The 27,735-nt window shown below is 44.4% G+C and overlaps 1 protein-coding gene and 1 long non-coding RNA gene across 5 annotated transcripts in view; one reads left to right on the top strand and one right to left on the bottom strand.

Annotated features, from left to right (window-relative positions):
• Positions 1–21,873, bottom strand: part of Lonrf3 (LON peptidase N-terminal domain and ring finger 3) — a 38,977-nt gene extending 17,104 nt beyond the window's left edge. Inside the window, exons 1-6 of one of the 4 annotated variants that reach the window (XM_013356050.4) lie at positions 20,875–21,873; positions 18,062–18,180; positions 14,228–14,350; positions 9,721–9,864; positions 7,275–7,539; positions 6,434–6,524 (exon numbers count right to left, since the gene is read on the bottom strand). In XM_013356050.4, coding sequence (XP_013211504.1) covers positions 6,434–6,524; positions 7,275–7,539; positions 9,721–9,864; positions 14,228–14,350; positions 18,062–18,180; positions 20,875–21,691 — 1,559 coding nt within the window. In that variant the 5' untranslated portion in view covers positions 21,692–21,873. Of the gene's footprint in view, positions 1–6,433; positions 6,525–7,274; positions 7,540–9,720; positions 9,865–14,227; positions 14,351–18,061; positions 18,181–19,203; positions 19,369–20,874 lie in introns of those variants that run through there. The other 3 variants (XM_078034332.1, XM_005319385.5, XM_078034331.1) reach the window with 3 other exon arrangements.
• LOC144371700 (uncharacterized) lies at positions 21,764–27,385 on the top strand. The gene is made up of 2 exons (XR_013431700.1): positions 21,764–22,217; positions 22,405–27,385. It is a non-coding gene; the product is annotated as an uncharacterized LOC144371700 (long non-coding RNA).
• Positions 27,386–27,735: the final 350 nt, after the last annotated feature.

A 27,735-nucleotide genomic window follows, 5' to 3' on the forward strand; every position in this document is an offset into this window, starting at 1 on the left:
TTCCAATAAAAATTCCAATGGGTGGGCTGAGGCTGTGGCTCAGCGGTAGCTCACATGCTTGGAATGTGTGAGCACTGGGCTCAATCCTCAGCACCATAAATAAATAAATAAATGCTCATTGACAACTACAAAAATATTTTTTTTAAAATCCCAATGGGTGATTTCATTTGTTTTGTGGAACTTGACAAGTCAATTTCTAAACTTAATGAGGATATGCAAAGGGCCAAGAGCCAAGATGCATCTGAAGAGCAACAATGTGGGAAGACTTGCTCTACCAGACATCAGAACTTATTATAAATCTGTGGTGATTAAAACAGTATATGACTAGCACAAGGGCAAATAGACACGTGGGGTAGAATAGAAAGCCCAGGAATAGACCCAGACATGGATTCTTAACTTATGACAAATGTGGCACTTCAAAGCAGGGGGCAGGGGTAGGGATGGGGGCAGGATTATAAATATATAAATAGCATTCTCAATTAATACTACATTGGATATATGTATGTATGTATACACACATATGTGAAAATGAAATTGAACCATCTCTCACATCATATGCAAAAATCAATTACATGTGGGGTATAAAAATAAATATGGAAAGCAAAACAATACATCTTTCAGAAGATAAAAGAGAAAATGAATCTGAGGTAAAAATGTCTTAAGATACAAAAAAACAAACTATAATGAAAAGACTGATAATTTTTAAAAAATATTTTATTACTTATTGATAGACCTTTATTTTTTTATCTAATTGCTTATATGTGGTGCTGAGAATCGAACCCAGTGCCTTACACATGCTAGGCAAGCGCTTTACCACTGAGCCACAACTCCAGCCCAAGACTGACAATTTTGAGTGCATCAAAATTAAGAACTTGGAAGTTCATTTCAAGTTATTGCTAAGAGAGCTAACATGCAAGCTACATAGTAAGTGAAAATATTTGCAATACATATGACTAAACAAAGACTTGTATCTAGAGTATATCTAGAGATCTTGTCAGTCAGTAAGAAAAGAGAAGCCAATTAAAAAAAATAGAAATACATTGGTACATACAAAAACATGGTCATAAGTAATGTTGTCCATAGTATCTCCAAATTAGAACCAACACCAAGCATTTATCTATAATACAATTAATAAACAAATTGTGGTAGATCCATACAATGGGACACTGTACAGTAATGGGCATGACTGCTTCATGTACATGCAGCAACATGGATAAATCTTAATAGCAAGTAAAAAAAGCCAGACTGAAAATATATTCTGGATAATTCCATTTATATAAATGCTTAAAATTAGGCAAAACTAGATTATACCATTTGAAAATGCATACATGGGTGGTAAAACTATAAAGAGAAATGAGATAAAAGTCAAAATTGTAGTCTCAGGGCAGGGAATGAGTGTAGTCCTGATTGGAAAGAGGAATATGGGCAGCTTCTGGGGTCCTGACAATATCTTATTTCTTGAACTATGGAGCACCCTCTTTACAATATTTTGTTAAGAAAAACACTTTTATATTTTATGCAATTTGTATATTTCACAATCCAAAATGTGTTTCAAAAGTGTGATCTGCAGGCTGATTTGGGAACCACAGCTGTGATCAAACTACCAAGCAGCCAAACCAGAATAGCTCATTTCCTCAGTAACTTGAATACTGTGCATCTGAATACTTTTATGCATTTTCTGATGATGTTAATGATGGAAATGATTAATGAATCTGTATCTACAACCAATACACATAACTATTTTCCCAAGAATTTCACAATTGAGCCTGTTGATCATTTAAGAATGCAATCCACATAAATTGATAAACATTGACATTTAATGAATAGATGCATGAAACATACACCAAAGGACAAGGTAATTTGTTAGCAAGACTCTTAATTAAAATGCCCCTCAATGAGAAGTAACAAGTACAACTGTGGCCAAGGATGCTGCATAATTATTACTTTGAAATCCATCAAGGTTTAGGTGCTTAGAACCTATCACTTTTCTTTTTTTTTCCATATGTATTTCCTTTTTTTATTTTTTATTTTTTCCTTTTTTTATTGATTGTTCAAAACATTACAAAGCTCTTGACATATCATATTTCATACATTAGATTCAAGTGGGTTATGAACTCCCATTTTTACCCCAAATACAGATTGCAGAATCACATTGAACCTATCACTTTTCAATACTCAATTCACCTTTATATTCAGTGCACAGCCTGGGAACAGATGGAACAAATTTCTCTTGCTATATTTCTGGGTTTGTGAAAAATTGTTTTTCATATCAAATAACTTTATATATTAATAGGTGGTAATTATGATTAGATCCATTTTACTACTGAGGAATCTGAAACTCAGGCAGGTTAAATAATTTGCTCAAGATCACACAGCAAGCTGGTAAACAGAAAGACTGGGATGTGAAGTCAGACTTGATTGTTCAGCTAATCTTCCTTTTCCACTCTGACAAAGTGAGGACTATATGTATTTCTATATCTCAAATGAACATCACACACCTACATACACTCATACACACACTTTCCTCCTTCCCTGACTCCCTCCCGTCCCTACTCTCTAGAAAGAAAAAGAGAAAGAAAGATCTTTATCTATACAGATAGTGTTGTATATTAGAATTGCTCTCCCATTGACTTACCACTGATTTACAAATGCCTCCCTGCATTCTTCCCACTAAGGACTGCAGTTTTAAGAACCTCAAGATAGAAAATGATCTCAATGTGGCATTTATAAATCAAAGTAGAGCCAGATTTTCTCACAAGAAAGCATTTTACATTGTCACAGTGATGGAGTAAACAATAGTAATAATAAATACTTTCAGTTAGATGTCAACCCGGATAAAATGTTTGGCTTGTCTGAAAATAGCTATCTTTTCCCACCAGTTACATCCTTGTATTGTGTTCTTTTGCTACCAAATGAGAGCAAAGAGGGAAGGAGAAGGCGGGGGAGGGAGGCAGAGGGAGAGAAAAAGGAGAATGAACTGACTCCTTAACACCCAGTGACTTGAATAGCTAAAACTAGGTTAAATATAAAGCTTCTTCTTTCAATTGACAAAGAGGTCACTGGGCCATTAGGTAACTGGTTCAAATATCAAAATTCTTGCTTCATATCTCAAAATATCCTTATTACCCCCCTAAAGGTGCTGCTTCATGGCAGCCCCAGAGTTGGCCCACAATGGCTGGGGTAATCGTTTCCAGTAATCTCAAAGGAGGCTTTTCAGATAGTAACAATTGTGGGTCAGAGTTCTGAGACATTGAGTTTGGGGACAACTGAGCTCAATAGAGCTCTACCAATTCATTAAGGAGAGACTTTAGTATCTCATTAATGTCCCCGCCAGTTAACTGTTTCATTCTTTCCACCATTTTCCTGTGAAACTTAAACCTACTCCTGATTTTCTCTCTAGAATCAAAATACACGCATTCATGGTCTAACTTGTCTTTCTACCAATACAACAATCATGGAACTGGATGTCATTCTAGAAACTTGCACAGGTGGTATAAATGTCTAATTTCATGATTGTTTGAGGCTATTTCTAGTATTCTTCTGCAAAAATACAAGGTAATAACAGAATCTAATAGTAATTGAACAACAGATGAAAAACAATAAAGAGCGTTGGAGACAGGAACTTTTTCAAGATTGAAAGAATCTTAGCTAACTATGCATATGAAATATACCCTCTGTCAACATTTGAGGTCTAACTTAAGAGTCAATCCTTGAAAGAGGAACTACATGCTACCCATGGAGGGCTGCAGTTTTAAGAACCTCAAGATGGAAAATAACCTTGATTTGACAGGTTTCTTACTACTATAAAACAGTGACAGTCTGCCTATACCTTAGCAGCCAGCACAACAGCTACTCCAGGGAAAGGCTTTGGGGCTGAAGTTTCTACTTAGAACAGAAGAATGTGATAAGGGAAATAATGGCTTTTAAACTCACAGTGTGCAATCTAAAAGTGTTTCGTATCCTTTTGGTGTTTAATTCTTGGGCCAAATTTTTCACCCTCCTCCAAAATCCCCTGTTGAGATCAGGGGCAAACAAGATGAAAGGGAGAAAGCAGAGGAAGAGGAACAAAAGAACTTCAAACTTAGATTTCTTAATCCACAGAAAAAACACAAACAGGATGGGTCTGTATATTTGACTTCATGTCGCCTGGATGTTGGAGTGCATGTTAAGGAGGTTAAGTACAACAAAGACCTGTTCTCTCTGAGTGAGCTAATCAAGTTAAGTCTACTACACAGCTCACATCATGGGCTTGGGGCCACAGTGGTGATAGCCACAGGAGCCATTTCTCTGCTTTGGAAGCAGCATTTCTGGATCTCAGACCTTGGCTTTGGCATAATCTACCTGCTACCCTGTTGTGAGGGGTTGGGGGGAATTGGTGAAAGGGAGCTGGCTGTATAGTCCGTCCCATCCTAGCCCACTCCATCTAAATAAATTCCTGACCGTATACGCACAGTTTGCGGTGACTGCTTCTACATTCCATCTGCTGAACTGTTCATTATGAAGTCTGCCCAAGATGAGGAGAAATTGTCACTTCTAAAGTCTTATTTATTTCTTTATCTGTTCAGTTGTTTTTTGTTAGGTTTTTTTTTTTGTTTTGTTTTGAGCCTGGGGCCTTGTGCATGTGGCCTTGTGAATGCTAGGTAGGCACTCTATATACTTCAGCCCCACTTAAAAAATTTTTAGGAGAAAGAAAAAGTTTACATTTCAAGTAATGGATGCCTTATTCTTATTCATTCTACAAGAAAAGTTGTTCAGAATGCAAATACATGTTATTGATAGGAGAGGCATGTGTGTCTATAAAGGGCAAGAAAACACATGAGGAGTCTCTGCCAGTGAGGGCTCTTCTTGACACCTCTTCTCCTGCATCAGTCATCTTTAAAAAAGGTTTTGTGTAGCCTGGTGCAGTGGCACATGCCTGTAATCCTATTGGCTAGGGAGGATCTTGAGTTCAAAGCCAGCCTTAGCAACAGCGAGGTGCTAAGCAACTCTGTGAGACCCTGTCTCTAAATAAAATACAAAAATGGGCTGGGGGTGTGGTTCATGGTTGAGTGTCCCTGAGTTCAATTGCTAGTTACCCCCCCAATAGGTTTTATCTAAATATCCCCATTCAATGCTATTTTGGAAAACAGACATGTCTCAAACTAGAAGCTGTGGACCTTTGTAATGGAAACATGCACACACACATATACACAAACAAAACTCTTTGTACAACTTTAGTGAATTCATAGAATCTGTTAGAATCCATAAACAGAACCTCTCCAGCAATCCATGGTCCTAATATTAAGAACTTCTGGTCTAGGAGGAAAAAATAGCTAACACATAATGAGTACTTACTGTATGCCAGGCACTATTCTAAGTATTAAATAGGTTTTTTTTCAATTAATCATGACAACTCCATGGGATTGCTACTATTGTTCTCTATTTTACTGATGAGGAAACAGTGGCAGAGAATGTCATTCACCCCAGGAAAAAGTCTGTTAGGTGGGCAAAACCAGGATTCAGGGGCTGGTGTTATGGCTCGGTGGTGGAGCACTCGCCTAGCATGTGTGAGACCCTGGGATCGATCCTCAGCACCACATATAAAAAAAGGTATTGTGTGCAACTACAACTAAAAATAAATAAATGTTTTTAAAAAAACAGAATTCAAACCCTGGCTTTGGAGCCCCTTTTCTTAGCCACTAACTTACAGTTGTGAAATAAAATAAATGAAAGTAATTTTCAAAAATCATACGTGATTACATAGACCAGGATCAAAGCATCTTTCTATTTTTTTTTTGTAGTAGGGGAGGGTAACATGTGGCTAATTTGCCTCTCCAAGGGTCTCAGAAAGTAGAAATGATGTGGCACTAATTGGAGGGGAACCAAGTATTTTACATCTACTATTGTTCATGGTGTAGGATAAAACACAAGCTAGTTAAGCCCTCTATTTGGCTTCCAAAGAATAGGCATGTGGCATTGACATCAACCCTTGAGTTTTCAGTTCTTGATCCAATAGTTCTAATTAGCTCCTGGGTCACAAACTTAAACACCACAGGGGCCAGGAAAATAATGCAAATAAGATAGTAGGGGCAGTGAGGACCATGAAACAACTAGAAAGTGTATGTCCTGTCTCAAGACATTCACATTTAACAAAAACAATCCCCATGAGAGACAAACCAAAGGTATATTCAATGTGCAGTTCATCAGTTTGTGACCTCTGAGTAGGCTATTCCCTTTCCACTCTTCAGATATTTCCAAATCAGGAGTCAAGGATGCAGGGAAAGCAATCTGTAAATAGGGGACACAAGCTGGCCCATGACAATGCTGTGATTTCTATTTCATTATAACAGTTTCTTTATGTGCTAACCAACCAAGCAGTAGATCACTAACAGAAAGGTACAGACATCACAGAGGAGGAACAATCAGGCAGTAAGTGATAGTAAACATCACCTACCTCATACACAGGGAGCATTCAAGGTCAGATGCGTCAAAAGATACAAGTGGAATACTGAGATCAGGCTTGGCCCCCTGATCAGTAGGAGGATCTATGATGTAGAAAGCAGTAAGTCAGAACTAGACCAAATTTAATTTCACAAACAGTACTTTTGAGACCAAAAAAATCATTTTTATATTTGCCACTCTCACCACCTCCCTGATGGCTCAGGCCATTGCAAATGGGATGCCTGAAAACAGGTGCTCATAGGTTGACAGCAGCCCCCATAAAAAGAGAAGTGCAAGTCAGAGACTATCCGGCAGCCCTGGAGATGTCATTCAAATACAATGAGCACCTAACTCAACTGCAGCAGCAGCAGCAACTCTATGGGCTGAGTCAGGCCTTCAAAGCTGGGGCTGAATATCTTGGCACTGCCAACATCTTATGAAAAGATATCAAGCTGTAGCTGCTGCTTCTCAGATGCTATCTGGGGGAACAAAATTTGGTAAGGCCTGCTCATACTTCTTCCATCCTACATTCTTGGAACAGGGATGGGTGTGGGGAGAGGTTGACCTAGAAGGAATGGCTATGGTCAAGGGCCTGGGATGTCACTGCTTATACTTTGCTTGACTTTATGACTTGAATTTCCATAACTATAATTGAGCACTTAAGAGTGTACTAGGCTCCATGTGTGATCTCACAGAAACCTCACAACAAGCCCTGAGTTCATACAGCTCGTAAATGTCAGAGTTGGGCCACCTACCCAGAGCCCAGGGAACCCCCAAAATGGATGTTAACTTGCATGTATCAGTGAGCCAAATCATCTCCTCCAATCTATTTTCTTCCAGAGTAGAGTCAGTACCTTGTTTTGAGACTTTATTAGGCACCTCTGCGTCTTCTTGGGGTTCAATTTGGCAATGTTTCCTTTTCTTTTCCTGGCATTTGCCAGTCTTGACAGAGGCAGCATCTGGAGAGGCAGCATTCCACTTCTCCTCCTTTTCTTCTTTGTCTTTCATGTTGTCTTGCTGACTATTCACCTTAACTTGAGCTGCATTCATCAAACTGCTGGCATCTCCCCTGGCTACTGCTTCCTCTTGACTAGAACAATGTGGGAGCTCTAGATTTCCCTAGATGAAGTAAGAGTCAAATATAAGAATCTTTTTAGGACCAATAATGTCCTCTGGTATTTTTACCCAGAGAGGACAAAGAGAAAACTTTATAAACCCTGATCCTCATACCTGATCACTTAATGGACACATAGCTCAAGTGAGGGAGGGAGAGTCATAGGCTTTCCCCATTTCCTATTCATACAGCATCTGTGGCATCTGTGACAAAGGCATGCCCAGCTGGGGTGGAGTTAGGAACTTCCTTACTGCAAGAGGAAAGGCATGTAGGAGAAGTGGTTCCCTGGATGATATCGAAGGGAGGGGAATGCCAGGGAAGTCCCACTTCCTTATCCTATCCAAATCTTTCCTTAGTAACCACTTTAGGAAACCAAGGCATGAAGTTAAGAGTATATCCTATCAGTACTTCCTCTTACCCTCACCGCCATTCCAAGCCATCTGCAACCCTCCAAACCCAGCTCCAAAAGGACTTTTGATAAGGCTCTGGCCCAGGTCTGTTCATGCCATGTTCAAAGCTCTTGAGCTCTATGTTATACTGATCAAATGAACAAGGAATACCCTATTCCTTTTATTAGGTTTTGGGTGAAAAATCTGAAAGAGACAAAATCATTTAGCAAAATAATCAACCCGGTCTTTCAAAATTATTTTTAGTTCAGGAGAGGTATATCTGAAAATGGATCTAGAAATACATCTTATGACAGCATGTTTATGCAGATTTACCTGGAGATCTAAATCCATAGACCACAAGTCAAAATGCCCATTTTCTTATTCCCCTCCAACCTCTACGAAAAAAACTGGTAGACACATGAAAAGGGGAGCACATAGTTGAGAGAAAATGAAATGAGGAGGAAAAGGATGTAGGCTTCCTTAGTCTCTAACCTGGGGAGTTTAAGATTTTCCAGCATGATAGCAATTCTACAACCTTGACTTTCCATGAGTCCAAGGCATTGTCCACATAGGAGTATCCTGCCTTGCACAGCAAAGTCTGGGTGGAAATCCAATCCCTGTTCTTCAGTCAGCTCATGTTGGAAAGCTAGGGATGCTATTTCTCTTCATTTCAGATTGAGCTGCAAGTACAAGTACCTCTACTTGGGCTCAGTATTAGCATTCCCAATCATGTAATAATGACCCTTGGGGGCTCTCTCATTTCAGGAGATACTCTAAGCTCTGCTTTTATATTAAAAAAGTCAGGCACACTTGCATTTTATTCCTTTTCTAGAGCAGGGGCAGAATGGGAAATACAGGTGAAGAATACTGGACACAAATGGAGGGAAAACTGATCCCCAAAGTTCCCAGGTATTCAGTACTAAAGTCTGCCTTTGAGTACTGAATACCTGGACACAAATGGAGGGAAAACTGATCCCCAAAGTTCCCAGATATTCAGTACTAAAGTCTGCAGGGTTGAAATACAGGTGAAGAATACTGGACACAAATGGAGGGAAAACTGATCCCCAAAGTTCCCAGGTATTCAGTACTAAAGTCTGCCTTTGAGTCTGGATGTCTGAACTCCAGCATTGCTCAATTATCCTCTTTTAGGAAATCTAGTGCCTGAAGCCCATCTTTCTGTGTTTTGTTCCCTTATTTTCAAAGGAAGACGCAAATGCCTATCTTCCTCCCAAGATCTTCAACTCAATAGTCTTCCCAAATCTCTTTGTTCTTCTCTGCTACAAATATGTAATAGAAGGCTACTAATATGGTAAGTTATAGTACAGGAAAATATGGAATTACCTTCATTTGGGAATCAAATGGAGTTGTCCTTGCACAAGGATCTCAGCTGGTACTCAAAGGCCAGCAGTTTGAACAAACTAAAAGCAGGCAAAGGAGGGGTAGTGAAGCCCTCTTCCCAGACTCTACCCCCAAACTGCAGCTAATATGCCCGCCCTGATTGTATGGTTCCAAGGGAAGTGGGCCAATCCCTTTGTAATTGTATCAAATCTCTCTCTTGGCTGGATCTGACGGAGAACTATAAAAATAAATGTGATAAGTAAACAAACTTTGGGACCATGACTGAAATTCATAGCTTATCTTTAAGAAGAAAAATTCTTAATAAAGAACACAGCCACTACTGATTCCATTTCTTCTTTGTCAGGAATCAAAATAGGAGAGGTAGGGCTCACTCCCCATGTTTGCCCACAAAACAGCCAAATGAAGCATCACAAGCAAGCTGGGCGAATTGAGTTTTACCTGTAGAATATTTCTGGTGCCTTCAGTAGCCATTGACTCTACTTGTTCCTTTAATCTAGGGTGAGGTGCCAACAGCTTCAGGATATCGGGAGAATGTTCCTGAGAATCCCCCGGAAATGATGGTGAAAAGAAACTAAAGAGAAGCTGTGACATAAAACAGAAGACTTCACTACTTAAGTCTCTATAGGTGCTCAGGTGAAGGGGAAAGGAGTAGGGACGGACAGGGGACACAACTTTCAGGGCAAAACTCCTGGGAGGAAGCCCTGGACCAGTATCTGGACACACAAGGACAGGAGTCCTCACTTCATTGTGCATCAGAATCAACTGAGGAGCTTATGAAAAAGTCAGGTTCCTAGTTTCACTCCTGTCACCCCCAGGTCTAAAGTGTGGCCCAGGAACCCAAATTTTGAAAAGGCACTGCAGATGCCTCTGTTACTTAGCCAAGATTAAGAGCCACTCCTCTGATGCTACTATTCTGCAGAAATATCTACAGAGTGATTAAAAAAAAAAACATCTGGGAAGAAAGAGAAAGACAGGTGAAGTCGGGAGAAATCTCAGTTGGAGAACCTGGAGTCACATCTATAACACCTCCATGGGTAGAAATCTACAACTGTCTCCTAGGTTCTTTGCTGTTTCTTTTCTCATTCTACCCATCTTGCTTCCTCCTCCCCTCCCTATCACCCCTGGGTCTTTAATTGCTTCAGAGCTGAGGGACTGAGCAGTGAAATGTTAGAAAAGCAGAACCCAAATTTCCTCCTCCTTCTTCCTCCTTCTTCTAGCTACTCCTTCATTCTGGCCTTCACTTTCCAGAAAATGTCATCTTAAGTTCAAGTACACAGGGCAGGCAGGTTCCAGTCTACTGATGGTTTTCATTGCAATTGGATACACTGGGAGTGTAGAGTGAGAAGAACCAGAAAGGACTGGAAACCAAAGATGTTTATTCACATGAAAACTGCACCATTGACCATCCACGTTTTTATAAAAATATATATATATAAAATATATATATGGTTCATACATACATATTATATTATATGTAACACAAGGAGCACAGGTCACTGGCCTTCTAAAACATACTCAAATGTTTAACATCTCGCTGCCCCTGGAGTGTTTGGAAACCTATTAGAGAACATCCCACACCCTTATTTAGGCTCCATAGGGTATTTTTTTTAAGAGATAGAGAGAGAGAGAGAGAGAGAGAGAGAGAGAGAGAGAGAGAGAGAGAGAGAGAATTTAATATTTATTTTTCAGTTCTCGGCGGACACAACATCTTTGTTGGTATGTGGTGCTGAGGATCGAACCCGGGCTGCACGCATGCCAGGCAAGCGCGCTACCGCTTGAGCCACATCCCCAGCCCTCCATAGGATATTAATAGATAAATGAATTTGAAGAACACCAAAGTCCAATTTATTCTCTTGCTGGTCCCCAGCAGTTTCTTCCTGAAACTGTTCCCTCAGAGACTAGCATGTACCATGAAGCCATATCATGCTCAATCTTCAGAGCTCAGCTCAAATGCTGCCACCCCTCACTACTCCCATCTCTGATCTCTCCTGTCCCTCTCCTATCCTTTAATGCTCTCTCTGACACCATGATACAATATCTTAAACTCTAACATCTTATGTTGTCCTGGAATTGTATCACAGATATGTCTTTTTTTTTTCTCGTGGGAGGGAAAAATGGTCGGGTTCTGGAGGGCACAGAACAGATGTCCACTAAATGCTCATCACACTAGATGGAATTGAATTAAGGTACCTATCCATACAAGTGCCCAAGGAGAAGCCTAGCATGCAGGCCCAAAGTCCTCAGACAGATCCCTATGTTTCCTTCCACCTCTGGAAAACCCACTCTCCAGGTGTAAGTTGGCAAAGGAGTGAGATAGAGGTTCTCGCAGTACCCAGTGCTATAAATGTTAGCTTTCAGAGGCCTCTCCTCCATAGGAGCCAATGTTGGCTCTCGGAAACCCTACTGAGTGGCCCAACAAGACCAACCTACTTTTGAGGCAGTCTCCCTGGAATTCTTCCAAAAGAACATGATGTTCTTCAGTATAAGCCACATAGCATCCCAAGGCACAAGGATGAAAGGGCAGAGGGTAGCAAGAGGGAAAAGAAGCCAAGGGAAGAGATCAAAGGAAACAAGAAAAGAAATAACAGTGGCAGTTCCCTTCACTTTACTACCTAATATCTCTCTCTAGGCCTTCTCATTGGCTTTGGAAAACAAAAAGTTGTGTTCAACTCTCAGTGAGAATAATATAATAATTCCACAAGTGAAAGTCAATTCCACTCAGTTTTAACTTTAGGAAGGGGGTCAAGAAGGAAAGAAATTAAGAATCTGAGCTAAAAACAAATACTAAAAAGAAATGCAGAACTATGAATTCTCAGGCAGCTTTCTAATGTCAAATGAAGAATACCCATTTTTGTCAAATGTTTAGCCTTGAAACTGAGACAATTCAATGAATAAGCACAGTTGATGCCTCTCCTGTGTTTGTAAATGGCTGCCATAGCCTCATCACATTCAGTGGACATTCACCTCTAAATTCTCACACTACCTTCAGAACTATATAGCACTCTCTCAGGCATATGCTCACTTTTATTGTTTGGCATTCATATTAACAAACATAAGACTAAATTCCTTGAGGACCAATGCTGTGGATTAAAGCCTCTTTGGGTTTCTAGAGCTTTTCTCAATGCCTTCCCTCTCATCCCATTAAGCAGGTGTCAAAATGACACCTAACTAGAGAGAGGTCATTTCAACTGACAATTCTAGAACCCCTCCTGCCAACACCCAGTTGGACAAGCAGAGATAAAAACAAACAAACAAAAAAGAACTATTCCTTTTGAGTCCAAGACCTGCCTCTTTACCTTTGCATACTCTGTCCCTAAAGTCAAAGCCTCTTCTAACTGCCTTTGTCTATCCCAGAAATGAAGAGTTCCATTGCTACTCTAGGCCCAGCCCCACATGTAAGTGCTAAGACTCTGGACATGGACATGTCCTCCCGGTATGGCAAGATGTTGAAGTTGCTAAGAGGGTAGGCTTGGAAGCAGACCAAGTTGCTTCTGAATATTTCCCCACCAGTCACTAGCTGGGTGACCTCAGGAAAGAAACCAAGCCTCAGCTTTCAAATCTGTCTCACCATAGGAGGATAAACAACAGTGCCTACCTTCATAGGAAAGCTGGAGATCCAATTAAATCTTCTGAATAAGGCACCTAGCATTGCATGATGTATAGCAAATGCTCAAGAAATGTTAGAACTCACATTGTGGACTACAATTAATATTTGAGGAAGGTTCCACAACTTGGAGCAATTTGTCCTGACCCATGCTCCTCTCAAGAAAACCTTGTGCATATACCCAAACCAGGTCAAAGAAACAACCCAGACAGGAATTTCTCCTTTAGTGGCAGAAAATCCAGAACCCAGCTTCTGCCAAGTTTAACATTTTTTTCTAAAACTTTCTTTCTGGAGACTTGAGACACCAGATTTATCTTTTGCTCACTTTCTTCATCCACCGCTCTCCCAAACTACACAGGGATAGAAGTGCTTGTGGCCTTGTGGTAAGTAGTGGGCAGGACACCAGAGAACAGGGATGGCCACTTTTAGTGTCAAACCTCCAGGCCAGTTAGACAGACACCAGAAGAGTAAGTTGCAGAACAATAAACAACAAACTATATGAACTGAGGATGTTTGACCCTTCAATCATGCTTTCAGTATTTCATATAATTATTGGGGAGAGGGTAACCAGGGAATGAACCCACGGAGACATCACCACTGGGCCACATTCCCAGCCCTTTTTTTTTTTTTTTTCGAGACAGGGACTCAAAAACTTGCTCAGGGCCTCACTAAGTTGCTGAGGCTGGCTTTGAACTTGTGATCTTCTTGCCTCAGCTTTCTGAATTGCTGAGCTTACAGGCCTGTGCCACCACTCCTGGCTTCATATAAATTTTCATAGCAACCACATTCTCCTAGGACCCAAGAATTGGAATGGCTATTTGGATCATATTATAATGGTCTTTGACTTGTGTTTTTGAGATGATTTGTTTAATTTGTAACAAAGAAGATGACCGTTGGAATTCTCCTTCCCAGGAGCTGGCTTTCCTACATGGCTGGTGAAACCACATTCAACCACAGAAAAGTACCACAGCTGCAGGCAGCCCCACACCTCACATCTCTCTTCAACAGCCAGAACATCCTCAGTTAGCCTCCCATGCCAGGTTAACATGTTTGGTTTTAGATCCCACTAACAATCCAGACCCTCAGTTAAAGAAACATTTCTCGAAGACTCCAATGAAAATGCAGGAACTGCACAATCTGACCAAACACACAAGGAAAACAGTGTTTCTGACAATCAATTGACACTCGTGTCTCCTTCCTGTCCAATAAATCCAAAGAACCACATCCTTGTCACCCCTGGAGGCAGAGAGGGCTGAACCCTCATTCCCCACCCTAGAGGACACAGAGTAGTGGGGGTTGCCTGGACAGCTGGATCTGATGTCCTTCCAACTTCCAACTCACCCTTTGGGCTTCAGCTCTTGCTCTCTTGTTCTTTCCATCTAGTGATACACAGTAGAGAAATTCTCTCAGTGCTTCCTCCACCTTGCCTAAGGTGGCTAAGGCTTGCGCTTTTCTGAAGTGTGCCTGGAAGAATACATAGCACTTATTACCATCCTACTGATATAGGTAGGTACACATTAGCATTCAATACCCCATAGCAGATTGTTACTACTATTCAGATCAGTCACTGAGTACTTACTGAGCAGTCACTATTGTGTTAAGTTTCAAAATAACTTTTTAAAAAATCATATAACTTGGGCAACTTTTCTGAACAAGAAGAAAAAACTGAGTCCCAGAAAACTGACTTGCCCAAAGTAACACATCCAGTAAATTGTGGAATTAGGGTTTGAACCTGGAACTGACTAAATTCTTAACTGGTATGCCACATTACCTACTCTCTGTCTCACCACTGTGGAAAGTAAAACCAGACATAGCCAGAACCTCCATTTGACCACATATTAGCCTAGCTTTCAGGACCCTTTCTGACAAGCCTTCGTTTGAACTAATCTGTCAAGCAGAAACTTAGTTGATAGTAGTGGCTTGAGTGAGCTCCTAGACTTGCTGATCATTTTTCAGAAGAGGTCCAAGAGAAGGATCATGACCTTTCCAAGACCTCAAAGTTCATGAGTGGCAACACTGGAACTAAAACTGTGGTTTCTGGTTCCCAGAATGCTTTTCCCCACAAAATGGACTGCTCCCCTCTCCAGAGGCTTAACCAATGTTTTTGCTCGTGGAACTCTGCTGGCTTCTACTTCCTCACAACTTCTTTTAAAAATATAAAGAAGGGCTGGGGAGGTGGCTCAAGCGGTAGCGCGCTCGCCTAGCATGCGTGCGGCCTGGGTTCGATCCTCAGCAGCACCATATACCAACAAAGATGTTGTGTCCGCCAAGAACTAAGAAAAAATAAATAAATGTTAAAATTCTCTCTCTCTGTCCCTCTCTCTCACTCTCTCTTTAAAAAAAAATATAAAGAAGTCTTAGGGCTTCTCAAGGTCCAAGCCCAAGTACTCTGGGAGAGACTCTCTAAAAAGAGTAGAGGAACAATCTGGGGAAGAGGGAGGAAGAAGAAAAGAGGATGGGAGAGAGCTGCCATTTCTTTGTGCCTTGGGATAGTGAATAAAATGGTCTCCTAGCTTGTCTTCTAACATGCTTCCACATAGCTACAGGAGCTGACTGGAAGCTACCTTCTTCAGCAGTGGCCCCTACTCCAAATATCTTGGGATGTCTCCCCCCCCATCTCCCCATCCCCCCACCTCCTTCTGGAAGCCTAACCATGGCTTATTTGGGATGCTTATATGTCTTCTCCTGTTGCTCTACCCCACTGTGCTTACCAGGGATCCTCTAAAGAAAGGTTTGTATGACACTGCAGGGCAGCTAGAGTGATAGGTGTTAGGGAATTAGAGAGGCCTCTGGAAATGCACTAATTGACCAAGCAGCAACTCATATACTCTACCTACTCTGGGCAGCCAACTTACCCCACCATGAGCTGTACCACCTGCAGGGTGCATTGAATGCTACTGGGCCTGGCTGGATGAGGGAAATAGAGTTGCTAGGTGAGCCCTCTCCCCTGGAGCATTTTACATAGAAATGGTGGGAAATAAGCAAATCAGGTTGTGAGCTAGTTTTGAATTATATGCATCAGTTCTTTCAACCCTCAAGACTATATAAGTTCTCTCATCATTACCTTCCCCCTTATCCCATAACTATAGGAAAATGTATCTACTGCTTAATATTTACATCAATGATTCCTTCATTAGGGAAATCACTTTTTCCCATTTCATCCAAAATGTGCTTCTCCCTCCCCACCATAGAGTTTTTTTTTTTTTTTTTGGTTTTTTTTTTTTTTTGGTACCAGGGGCACTTAACCATGAGCCACATCCCCAGCTCTTTTTATATTTTATATTGAGACAGGGTCTCACTAAGTTGTTGAGGCTGGTCTTGAGCTTGCAGTCCTTTTGCCTCAGCCTCAAGTCACTGAGACTACAGGTGCATGCCACCATGCCTAGCCAAAATGTGCTTCTTGATCCAGCTTCCCACCATGATTATCGGCCCTTAACCCTAGGTCCTAGGCTTAGCGTGGGAGTGGGAAAAGTTGTTAAGAAAAGTCCTCTTATCCTCAGGCAGCTCCCTGACTTCTACCACTAGGAGGACTGAACGCCCCCTGAAGCCTCTTTCATTTAAACTGCTGACTTGTAACTGTAAATATATTCCTTGGGGAAAGAGAACATATTGACCCATTCATGATATGAACCTGAGATTCATCCTGATAGTAACAGCAGTGTATACAGGTCCACAATGTTTCTAGATCCAAAAGCTTCTGATAATCCAGCACTTTCATAAGCTTGACACCAAAAATTCATTAGGTGACAAAACTTGACTTGAATATATGTAAAGTGCTTTAAAGTACTTGTCTTACTTAAGTTTGAACTCTCATGCAATTTGCTGAAGAGATAGTATTTTAATTAGTGTGATTTGGACTCTGTCCAGAGCTCATTGAGGATATTACCTAATGCCTGACCTTTCCACAATCAGAAACATTCTTGATTCTAGACACATCTTGTCCCATGAGGTTTCGATAAGGCATCATGGTCTCAGATTCAGATAAACTGGTTTCCCAATCCTGGAGTTGTTCAGAAAGAGCACTACACCAAAAACACAGAAAGCTTTCTAGCTTGCAGAATGTTCTCTTGACCATGGTCACCTTTGATCATTATACAATGAGGCAATCCGGGCAGATAACAATAGCTCTGTTTCTACAAATAAGGACATTCAGAGAGTGAAGCCACTTCCCCATGGTCACTTAGCTTGCAGTGGTAGAGCCTAAGCTCAAATATAATCTTCTAAACAAAATATTGACATGTAGAGGTTGGTATGAGGTCAGGCAGAGATATAGAAAGTGACACTTTGTATCCTGACATCCTGAGAGATGCCTAGCCTGTCTTTCTTCCCACCCCTCCCATGTGGGGGAAGCTTGGGGATGCAAATTGACCTACTATATTAAAGATTCAAAATGGCACAACCAATGTGTGAGTGTATCTCTTCAAAGAAAACTAAACTGCTGAGAAGCCTATCAGTAGAAGTTCAGGAGGGCCATTTCAGCAAGACTTCTCTCACACTCCTCTTTCTACTGTCCCTAGAAAATGAGGATGATGATAGTGGTGGGGGTGATAGAAAATTTATATAATGCTACACGCCAGACATTCTTCTAAGTATCTTCTCTATATAAGCTCACATAATCCTCACAACAGCCTTATTTAGTTGGTGCTTTGAATACCTGTGTTTTATAGATGGGGAGATGAGACACAGAAAATTTAAGTAATTTGCCCAAAGACACACAAGTAGTAAAATTAACAGAGCTGAGACATAAACCCAGGTAGTCTGGCTCCCGATTCCATATTATGGAAAGTCTCAAAGCTCAGACTGTTCTGCAGGTCACCAATTGAAGACAGAATGAGAGAAGAATCCAGTTCCCTTGGAGACTTGAATCACCCTTTGCCAAGGGATGCGCCCTCCCCCCCAGCTCCTTTGGGAAGCTTTCTCCCTCTTCTGCTTGAGCCCCAGGGAGGCAGCCCTTCCTCACAATTCCTATATACAATTCAACCCTTTTTTAAAAAAACTTGTTGATAGATCTTTATTTTTATTTATGTATGTATGTATTTATTTATTTATTTATATGTGGTGCTGAGAATCGAACCCAGTGCCTCACACATGCCAGGCAAGTGTGCTACTGCTGAGCCCCAGCCCCAGCCCCAGCCCCAATTCAACCCTTTTTTATCTTCCCAGTCCCACACTCACCTTAAAACCCATTGGGCGAAGCTTACATGCTATTTCTGCATCATGCAGTGCATCCTCATGAGACTCCAAGGTGAAATAAATTTGAGAACGGTTGCTGTAGAGCAAATGATCATTTGGAGCTGCCAAAATGAGAGAAAAAAAGCCCTCGTTAAGAGCCTCCAGCACAAACATAAGTCTTGTAAGAGGGTGGATCTTGAACAAATGACAAGTTATCTAGAATGTTTCTACTGGGTATCAAAAGGGTTAAGCTCTATTTTCAGTCCTATTATCTTCCTGCTACATTGCTGGCCACTGTGTCAGAGCTTCCCCAACTTCAAAGAAGCAATTCGCCCCCCTCTCTCAAGGTGTTCTTTAGAGGTTTTGTGATGTTTATGTTGCATTATAAACTTTGACCTAGAGGAAATCCTGTTTCATGGCTATACACAGTGAGTGCCTGACAGCCTCCCTTCTGAGTGAGGTATCATCACCAAGGGATCAAACCAGGGAGAAAACGGGGATGTGGCCAGATGTGACCCCTGTCCTGACTTTCAGCAAGACAAGTCCCTGTGGGTCTTCTAGGTGGGATGACTGACATTAGCAGCATCTCTAACTTCAAAGCCCAGGAAAATGGAAATGTGTTTATAAAATCTCTTCCTCCCATTACAGATGTCAAATGTGAATGAACCTAGGCAAGGCTTCTGGAAATAAGGTGAAGCTGTGTCTTACCAATGCTTTGAATCACTAGATGCCAGGGCTGAACAGGCTTTTAGAGATCATCTGGCTCAACTGACCCATTCTTGTGGGAAATCAAGGCCAGGGGGGAAGGCTTCACTCAAGATCATGCACTCAGTTGGACAGAATCATGGCTAACTGACTATACTTCAAAGCTGGGGTGGGATCAGATTCCTTTTTCTGTAGAGAAGTTCAGTATTTAGAATAATAAGACACTGGCCATCTCCAAAACAAAGCTAACCTCTGTAGCTTCCTCTCAGAAGGGTGAAGAGGATATTGAATTTTTTTCCCCCAGACTGCTCTGAGGGAATTAGCAAAGGTATAGGAAAGACCCTCCAAGGGAAAGTGGTAGCAGCAACAGTGCAGCCAGGGAGCTGGAAGAGGCTTTCCTTCTGGCCCCTTAGGGAAAGACTGAAAGGAATGGAACCTACCTCCCAGATCTGTACTTAAGTCACCTCCACCTGTTTCATTCACGTTGCCCAATTCTTCCCCAAGCTCTCCAGCTTCTGCTACCGGCAACAGACTTTATGGATTTTCCCAGAAGTATGCTTGGGTGCCCATTACATGCCCTTATTACATCAGCAAAGAGTTCAGTCTTTTCTGTCCCTCCTGTTGTGCAGCACAGGACAGCCTAGTGGCGACTCACAATTTGCCTTGCCTGGACACAAACTTGCTTGTGATGTTGGGGGCTGGGATCTCCCTTTCCATGGACCACCAGCTTTTGCATGTTCAGCCCTTGTTCCTTTCCGTGCTCGAATTACCTGTTGCATGCTTTAGTGGAGATTCAACATGTGGAGACTCCAGCCCACTCCCTCCTCCACCCATCAGAGTCCTGCCCAGGGCATCCTTGGATCCCAGAGCCCCGGTCTACCCGGCCTCCTCCCCGACATTCTTCGCCAGGCACCGCGCCCCGCCGGCAGAGCGGCTGGCAGCCTGCCCAAACTAGGCAATACCGGCCAGCAGCTCAGCGGTCACTTCCTGGGTTCAGACTCGTGGAATCAGAATCACTGGAGCAAAGCATGTCCCCGAAAGAACTCGGATGCCCTAGTCCAGCTCAAGGTGTGGGACTGCCACGTTGCCCTTGAAGCTGCAAAGCCCACCTAACCTCAGGCAGCTCCGGAAAACGGGACAGAGGCGTGCCTCTTCACAGCCAGCCCGTTTCCCTGGGGATCACCAAGCATAGCCTGGTCCCGTCGCCCTCTGGGCTGGTGTGGTTAAAGGGGTTCGAGGTGCCGGTGCAGGCTGCTGGCTGGCCGCTACCGCGGCCGTGGGGGGTGGGGGGTGCGTCTATTTCAGCCAAGGATCGTGTGATAGGAAGCGGTGACAATGAGTCACAGGGCAGCGGGGCGCGAGCGCTCCCCCTCCCCCCGCACACGCTCGCGGGATGGTTTCCGAGGCGAGCATGGCCCACTTCGGTTACCTCAGCCGTTACACAATCCCGCCCGCCCGCGCGGAGGAGGGGCTGCCCGGCCCGGGCCGCTCGCGGCCCTTATGCAACCAGTGCTCTCCTGACCTAATTCCAGGCCGGACCCACCCCACAGGGAGCCGCGGCCCCGGAAGGGACAACTCCCAGAGGCGGGAGCCGCAGACGCAGGCGCCGACCTGACTTCTCCGGCTGACAAGAGCCGGGAGGACCTGGCGCGAGTGTGGGAAGGGTGCGAAGTTCCCCTCCTGGCAGGGAAGGTGCGGGCAGGTGTAAGAAAGAGCTCAGGCGTGCAAAGGGAGAGGGAGAAGGCGAGAGAGAAATAGAGATGGTGACATTGAGCAAGACAGAAACGAATGACAAAGATTCAAAGAGACGAGGAAAAAAGAACAGGGTGATACAGACAGAAACAGAGACTCAGAAACACAAAAGCATACAAAAGACACAGAAAGAGACAAAAAAGCAACAGACAGAGGCATAGCTAAAGAAAGCTAAAAGAATTTTTTAAAGTCCCAGAAATCTCCATCCTGCACACAGGCAGCAGTCCATCCCATTGTCCCCGGCACGCTCCTCTGCCCTGGTCCTTCTCCCATCTCGCTGCTGGGCTCATTCTCCCGCCCCCTCGCGTCGTGACCAAGCCCTCGCCCTCGCCGGGGCCCCAATGGCGCGGTGGACTCACCCAGCCTAACTGCCTCATTGTACTTCAGCAACGCCGCCTCCACCTGGCGCTCACGGTACAGCCGGTTGCCCTCGTGCCGGAGTTTCGATGCCCGTGCAGGGCCCGGGAACAACTTGCCCAGGAGGCCGCTGAGCACCACGTTGACCCGTAGCGGCGACGGCGCCTGCTGTCCAGCCCTCCGGGCCCCACGCGCCCGTCCAGAGGCCATCATCAACGTGGAAAGCTTGACCCCGCACAGCGCACAGCGGCGATCGGCTGCCCGCCCACGTTCCAGACACAGTTTACAAAAGGTGTGGCCGCACGACAAGGACACGGGGTCTGACAGAAATCCATGACACTTCCGGCACTTAAAGCCGTCCCACACCTCGGTGGCCGCTGCCGCCCCTGCCTCTTCCGCCGCCACAGTGCAGCTTGTCGCGCTACTCGCCGAGGGCGCCGGCACCAGTGCCTCATCTTGCGGGATGCTTTTGGCCAGGCAGCGCGCCAGCTGCTCCAGCTGCTCGGCCACCAGCAGCTGCCGCTCGGAGAGCTGTCTGTACACCTCGAGAGCTTCCCGGAGGCGCCCCCCTGACGCCAAGGCGTCCGCCTGTGTGAGCAGGACTTTGCACTCCTGGAGCGTCGAGTTCCTAGGAGTCTGCTCTTGCTCTGGCTCCCGCGTCGGTAGAGGTTCAGGACTCTCTGTAGCCTCCTCCGGTTGGGGACCGGTGTCTACTCCGGCAGCTGATGCTGCCCGATCCACCGGCTCCGCCTGCTCTAAGTTGCTGCTGCCCAGCTCGGCGGGCAAGCTCAACATCTGTTCACTCTGAAATGAATCCATACGGAGAAGGACCGCGCGGGGAAGAGGCGTCTAGGGACCAGGAATACGGAGCAAGGAGTCGCGCCTGGAAAGAACTGAGACTGCCACTGCCGCGGTGCCACCACGCACCGGCCCCTGCCGCTTCTCCGCCAGCTCCATGCCGGCCGCCCCGCGCCGCCTAATAACTGTCTTGTCTCAGCAAAGTGTTATATAAAACGGTACCACGTGACTCCTCACCACGCTGCTCATTGGCCGGCAGCGGGGAAATTGTTACAAAACCAGACAGTTTTGTAACAGTGTTGCGCTTGCTTCTTTTGGCTTCGCTTTTCTTGGCTTCTTTTTGAGGTTGTTTGTGTTTACACTCTGCCTAATTTCCCACTTGCAACTTGGCTTCTTTTGGAAGGGGGAGAGGAACCCAACTTCTTCTCTCAAGCTTCTCCATCTCCAAACCCCACCCCATCCTACCTCCAAACTGGCCAGCAAACAGGTTCCCTCTGCCAGGCGCTCACTACCGCTCACCCCCGCCCGGTCCATTCGTGGAGAGCAGGTACCTCCAGGCGCGGTCCTCGGGGTCTTCTAGGACGTGGAAAATGCTCCCTACTGGGCCATCGGCTGCTGTCTCTGAAGGGACGTGGGTAGTAGGGAGGCGTATCGGCGAAGCACCCCCACCCCCCACCCTGGGGCCTCTGCCGGAGATCCCTAGAAGACCCACCAGAGCTCCTTGCCTTTCTCAGGGGACTCCCTCAAGGTGGTGAGTGCAGTTTCCCGAGGGCACTTGGTCTTCGGTGCTGGGAGCGACTTGGAGCAGCGTGTCCGGCGGATACAGAAGTTGGGCAGCGCTCTCTGGGCAGTGAGGGACGCTCGGAGATGTGCTTGCTGGCTTGCACCCCAGAAGAGGCACCCCACCAGCCCTTCTCACCTCTTTGTCCCCAAACGCCAGAACCAGCGCTGGGGACGGGGGTCGGATGCCTCTCTGGAGAAGCACCGGGCCCCCGGAATTACTGGCCGGATGGGCGCGGCCGCTAGAATGGCCTGCTGAGTTCGGTGGGTACTTTGGGGTCCTGGGAGAACGGCAGGCAGAAGACTCAAGCCCCGAGCGCTAACTCGGCAGAGTGTGAATCCTGGAGCGGCCAGGCGGCCTCCAGGTTCATGGCTCCTGGGCGCTCCTGAGCACGTCACAGTGTCGGGCTGTATAGCAGAGGTAGGGCTGGGCACAAGCCGCAGGGCCTGCCTCACAATGCCTAGGGGGCCCCGCAGGTACCAAGCACACCTCCAAAAGTACTGAGTGGTAGCCAACTGCACACGCTTTGTCTCCCGACCAACCCCGACATTTCAGACGGGAGCCACACGCACGAATGAGCAGATAGGCTTGGAGACCTAAAGGAATAACGCATTTCCAAAAGTCAGTCACGCTGCTCCAAGCTGGGAGGCAAGACCTGGGCTGTGGCTCAGCCGGCCTTCAGAGCCTGCTGATCCTTGGCAACACCAGGAGCAGGAGTTGGAGCAGAGTGCCGCCTCAGGGGCTCCCGAGGTGTCCATTTCCTATCTGGCTGACCTTGGGCATATCACCTAAACTCTGGGAGCCGTCATTTTCAGTTCTGAACAAAAGTTAGGGATGATTTAGTCGGGATTAAATAATATTTCAGAGCTGAGGACAGCAGACTCCGTAGGGCTCTGCACCTCTTTGTGTGATTAATCCCACCATGAGTCAACACCAAGGTTCCAGAGAACAGATACTGCACAGGGAGCTCTAGAGCCTCTCTCTGGTAAGACATGAATAGAGGGACAGAAGGGAAAGGGGAAGTAGTGCATAGACAAAAGAAGAGATCAGAGAAAACAGAGGGGCTCAGAATATAGCCAGGAAGATATGAGGAACAGGAGAAATTTTGGCTTGAAGCTCTGTTTTTTTTTTTCATAACTTACTATGAGACCTTTGGCAAATCCTCTCAGTCTTAGTTTTTCTTAATCTCCAAGGTACCTTCCAGCCCTAACCTTGAGTGGTTTTGATCCCGAAACCAGATTTCAGGATGCTAACTTAACTTCTTAAGCACAAATGATTAGACCAGAAGCTGTGGGTGGTGCTGGGATTCAGGGTTACAGTTAGCAGCAGTTGTGGAAGGGCAGCAGTAGCTGGAAGGCTGTCCTCTTAGCCAGGGTCAAGCCTGAGCTAGATTTTGAGGATAGGGCAATCAGTCAAGGGCCAAGAAAAGGTGGACAAGGTGACTATGCCAGGCAGTCAAGGAAAAGATGGAGCTTCTGGTGACTTGCTGTCTGACTGAGGATCTCCTTTCACCCCTCAGTTTTCCTTGCTGTCAAATGGGATCCCTAACACTCAGGCACCTGTAGGAGGGACAGTCTGTGGGGCAGATAAAGAGATTTAAATTGAAGGGCCATGAGATAATGATTAAAAAAAAAAACTTGAGCGATTTATTCTTTTGACATGTCTTCAAAAACCAATGTTATCCAAACCGTCGTCCAGGTGCAGATCTGTGATATACCTTGCTTTCTGGACCACCTTGACAAGTGAGCACCTCTTGTATTGACCACCCTCCTTGCCCTGTTGATGAATGGGGAAACAAAAAGGACAGGTCAAGCAGAAGGTCACAGTCCCACAGTCATGGAGAAGAGATGTGTTCTCCAGACAGCCTCTCTTGGCAGCTGTATATGTAAGAGACTGACCATGAACTTAGTCAGGAATGTTAATAGCTGTCAGGGAAATGAAGGGTATGCTGGTGCCAAAGGTAGCACCACCTACTCACTGACCAGATTCCACAGGGAGTTTGATGTTATATTGTAATCAGGACTGTCTGTAGGGGCACACCAAGTAAGTTTCTATTGAATTCTAGAAAACTTGACCACTTTACTTAAGTTAAACAAACATTACCTTGATAAACATTTGTGACCAACTCTGAAGTGTTACTCAAAAATTCCTCCTTTCTGCTCTTAACTAATTGGAGCCCCTGGAGGAAGGACAGAGGAGAGATTGGCATCTTTTCTTTAGATGCAAATATTCCTTAGAAGCCCAGATTCCTTAAACTTCCATTTATTTTTGTTAAGACCGTGGGTGGCTAAGGTGAACCTGGAAGAAGGAGCTAGAGATGAGTTACCCCTTATTTCCACTTTCTACACAGCAATAATTTTTCAATTGGGCTCTGAAAAACCTCTTTGGTGCCCAGAGGAGAGAGCAGGAAGGACTCAACCTTAACTCTCCTCAACTAGGGCAGTATTGCATTCATTTCATGTAGTGAGCTTCCAGGTATAATCTCATTAAGAAGAGATTTTTCCCTTTGAAATGAAAAGTTTGAAAGTCATGGAAATTTTCGCCTACTTTCATACATTTGGTGAGCATCATCTATGGACCAGACACTACTCTTGGTACTGGAGACATGTTAAAGCAGCACTTAGCTCCCAGGTCATCCCTCACAGAGGGTAGCATTTCTTTTCCCCACACATTCTTCTACTGGCTTCCCATGTAAACTAGATGCTCCATGAAGGCAAGGACTGGTATGTCTGTCCTTCATCTCCTCCTCAGAGGACAGTGTTTGAACTGATCTTACTTTACATGGCAGTGAACATTCTGGCCCTGGCTAGTAGTATGCAGAGAGGAAATCCAGCTAAAATGTACCTTTTCCCTAGGTACATTTTAGCTGGATTATATGCACACCCACATTTGAGATAGTGGGTGTGCATATAATAAATGGCTGACAGTCTCATACACTAAACAATTCTGGGATGGAAGAGTCCAGTTAAAACCAGAGACTTGGGGGTGAGGAGTGAGCAACCTATCTCTCTCTCTCTCTCTCTCTCTCTCTCTCTCTCTCTCTCTCTCTCTCTCTCTTTCTCTCTCCCTCTCTCCATGGAAACTTTCCCAAAGCATGCACTTGCTCTCTATTTCAGTTTCTCATTTCATAAACTGGAATCAATTTGTAGTCCTTACCGGAAAAAAAAGGTATCATGGGCATTAAAAAATTCACGTAGGAAAAAAGACTGCCCCTTGCCATAGAATGTAACCCAAATCTAGCACTAACAGAAAGTTTACTCAGTAGTCCAGGTTTCACAGATGAGGCAACTCAGTGCCAGAGAAGGCTAGTGACTTGCTGCATGTTGCAAAGGGAGTTTGTGACATGGCCAGGATTGGAAGCTAGGGCTCATCACTTTGTTTAGTTTTTCCCCCATGTAATCAAAAGCCTCCAAAGCACGCAGAACATCCCTCCAAATAAGTAAGAAATTATTTTAGATATTGCACCTACAAGATTTCCATCAATTCAACATATGTTCATTGAACATACACTGTGTACTAATGGAGCTGATATTTGTGGAACAACAATAGAAAGATATAGCACAGTCTTTATCCTCCAGTAGCTCATTGAGTAAACAAAAGGCAAAGCTTTGAAACAGATAAAAATAACAGACACTATGTGATAAGTGCCAAAATTGAAAGAATAGTGTGTCCAAGGAAGTACTCAAAGTCAACCATCTGTGATGCTTCCCAGCTTATAGCGAAGGTGACTTTAAGTTAGGTGAGAGGGTATTTAAGTAGCTGCTGCTCAATTCAAGGGGTTTTCCTAATACATTGGGAGCTAGGTGGCTTGGAGAAAGGGGGAGAATTTCAAGCAAGTATGCTAGTTCTTAGCCTCAGAATTTTTTTTTCAGTGCAATCAAACTCAGGCTTTGCACATGATAGGCAAGCACTATATCACCAAGCTACCTTCTCAGCCATGGAATTTGTACTGTTAATGGATCCTCACATGATCATGGTGCTTAGCTAGGTGTGGTGTCCACTTGTATAAAGGATGATGCAGAGTAGATTAGAGCGCTATACACCAATCCATCTCTTCCTTCCTTATCCTCAGTTTCTCTAGGGGAGGGACATCAATAATTCTTCTCTCAACTTTGCTGAGAAGCAAGTTGAGAGTCCAGAGACTTTCACAGATGTGCCCAAGGTCACTCTTCAACTAGAGGTCACTCTGGTCTCCTACCAACCAGTAGAAACAGAAAGATGGCAAAGGAATATTTGCTTCACTTCTCTGCAAGACAAGTCTGACCCACTTGGTTAGCCAGGGAGTCCGTTGCCAAAAGTACAAAAAGGAGCAAATCTGTGGAACTTCCAGGTGTGTAGAACAGAGCCCAAGGCGAGGTTAGTCCCCGGGAGTGAAGTGGCACCCCCTTTCTCCACAGAAAAGCCCTCTTCACCATGGCTGATTTTAGGACTGTCAGCAAAAGAGTCCATTGTAGATAAACTTCCTATTTTCATGTTGCCCTGTTTACTTGGCCACTGGCTGAGAAGATACTAGCACTCCAGGTGCTGGACACCCCCTTACTAGTTTTTCATAAACGTATCCAGTATAGTACTTTGAAGAAATGTACAAACAAGGCCTCTGGCCTTGAGCTGGGCTTCACAGAGATGTCTACATTTTTAAGATAAGTTACAAATGGGCTCCATGGTAACAGCTGGCAGGGGGAGGCTAGAAAGAAGAGAAGAAGCTCTCCCCTTCTCAGGTGTTGTCCTTGAAGAGTTAACATGCCCATAACAGTGAAAGAAAAAGCTGCTTTTATGTGAACTTCTGCAGACTGTGAACTTCAGAGCCCCTCCCCTTACATGCTGGATATAAAACTCTGAAACTCCCTGAACTCGGGGTTCAGGGGATTGATCGATTACAGCAAAGGCTGTACCCTCTGAACCTGGCTGCAGCTAAATAAAACTGTTTCCTGCTATCTTCCGTGCCTTGCCTCCTTTGTCCCTATAACAGGAGCTTGGAGTTGTAACTTTGCGATGTGATTCAGCCCAAGCCACTTGACTTCTCTATGTCTGTTCTTTACCTATTAATAACAATGCACAGAGTCTTTGTTAGGATTAGCTACAGTAATGGAAAATGCATAGTGCCGTTAGTCCTGATGTGATTCTTAGGAACAGAAGGGATCCACAGCCATCTGCCAATAGTTATGAGTAAAATATGTGCTAGCTGCCCTCAAAATAAGCATTTGCTTCTGAAAAACCAGCCTCTACCTCAGAGCAAAGTCTGTCCAAGGAAGAGACATCACCTTTGTCCTTGAAAAGACCCACA

The sequence above is a fragment of the Ictidomys tridecemlineatus genome, chromosome X (genome assembly GCF_052094955.1).
Source record: "Ictidomys tridecemlineatus isolate mIctTri1 chromosome X, mIctTri1.hap1, whole genome shotgun sequence".
NCBI classification, from domain to species: Eukaryota; Metazoa; Chordata; class Mammalia; order Rodentia; family Sciuridae; genus Ictidomys; species Ictidomys tridecemlineatus.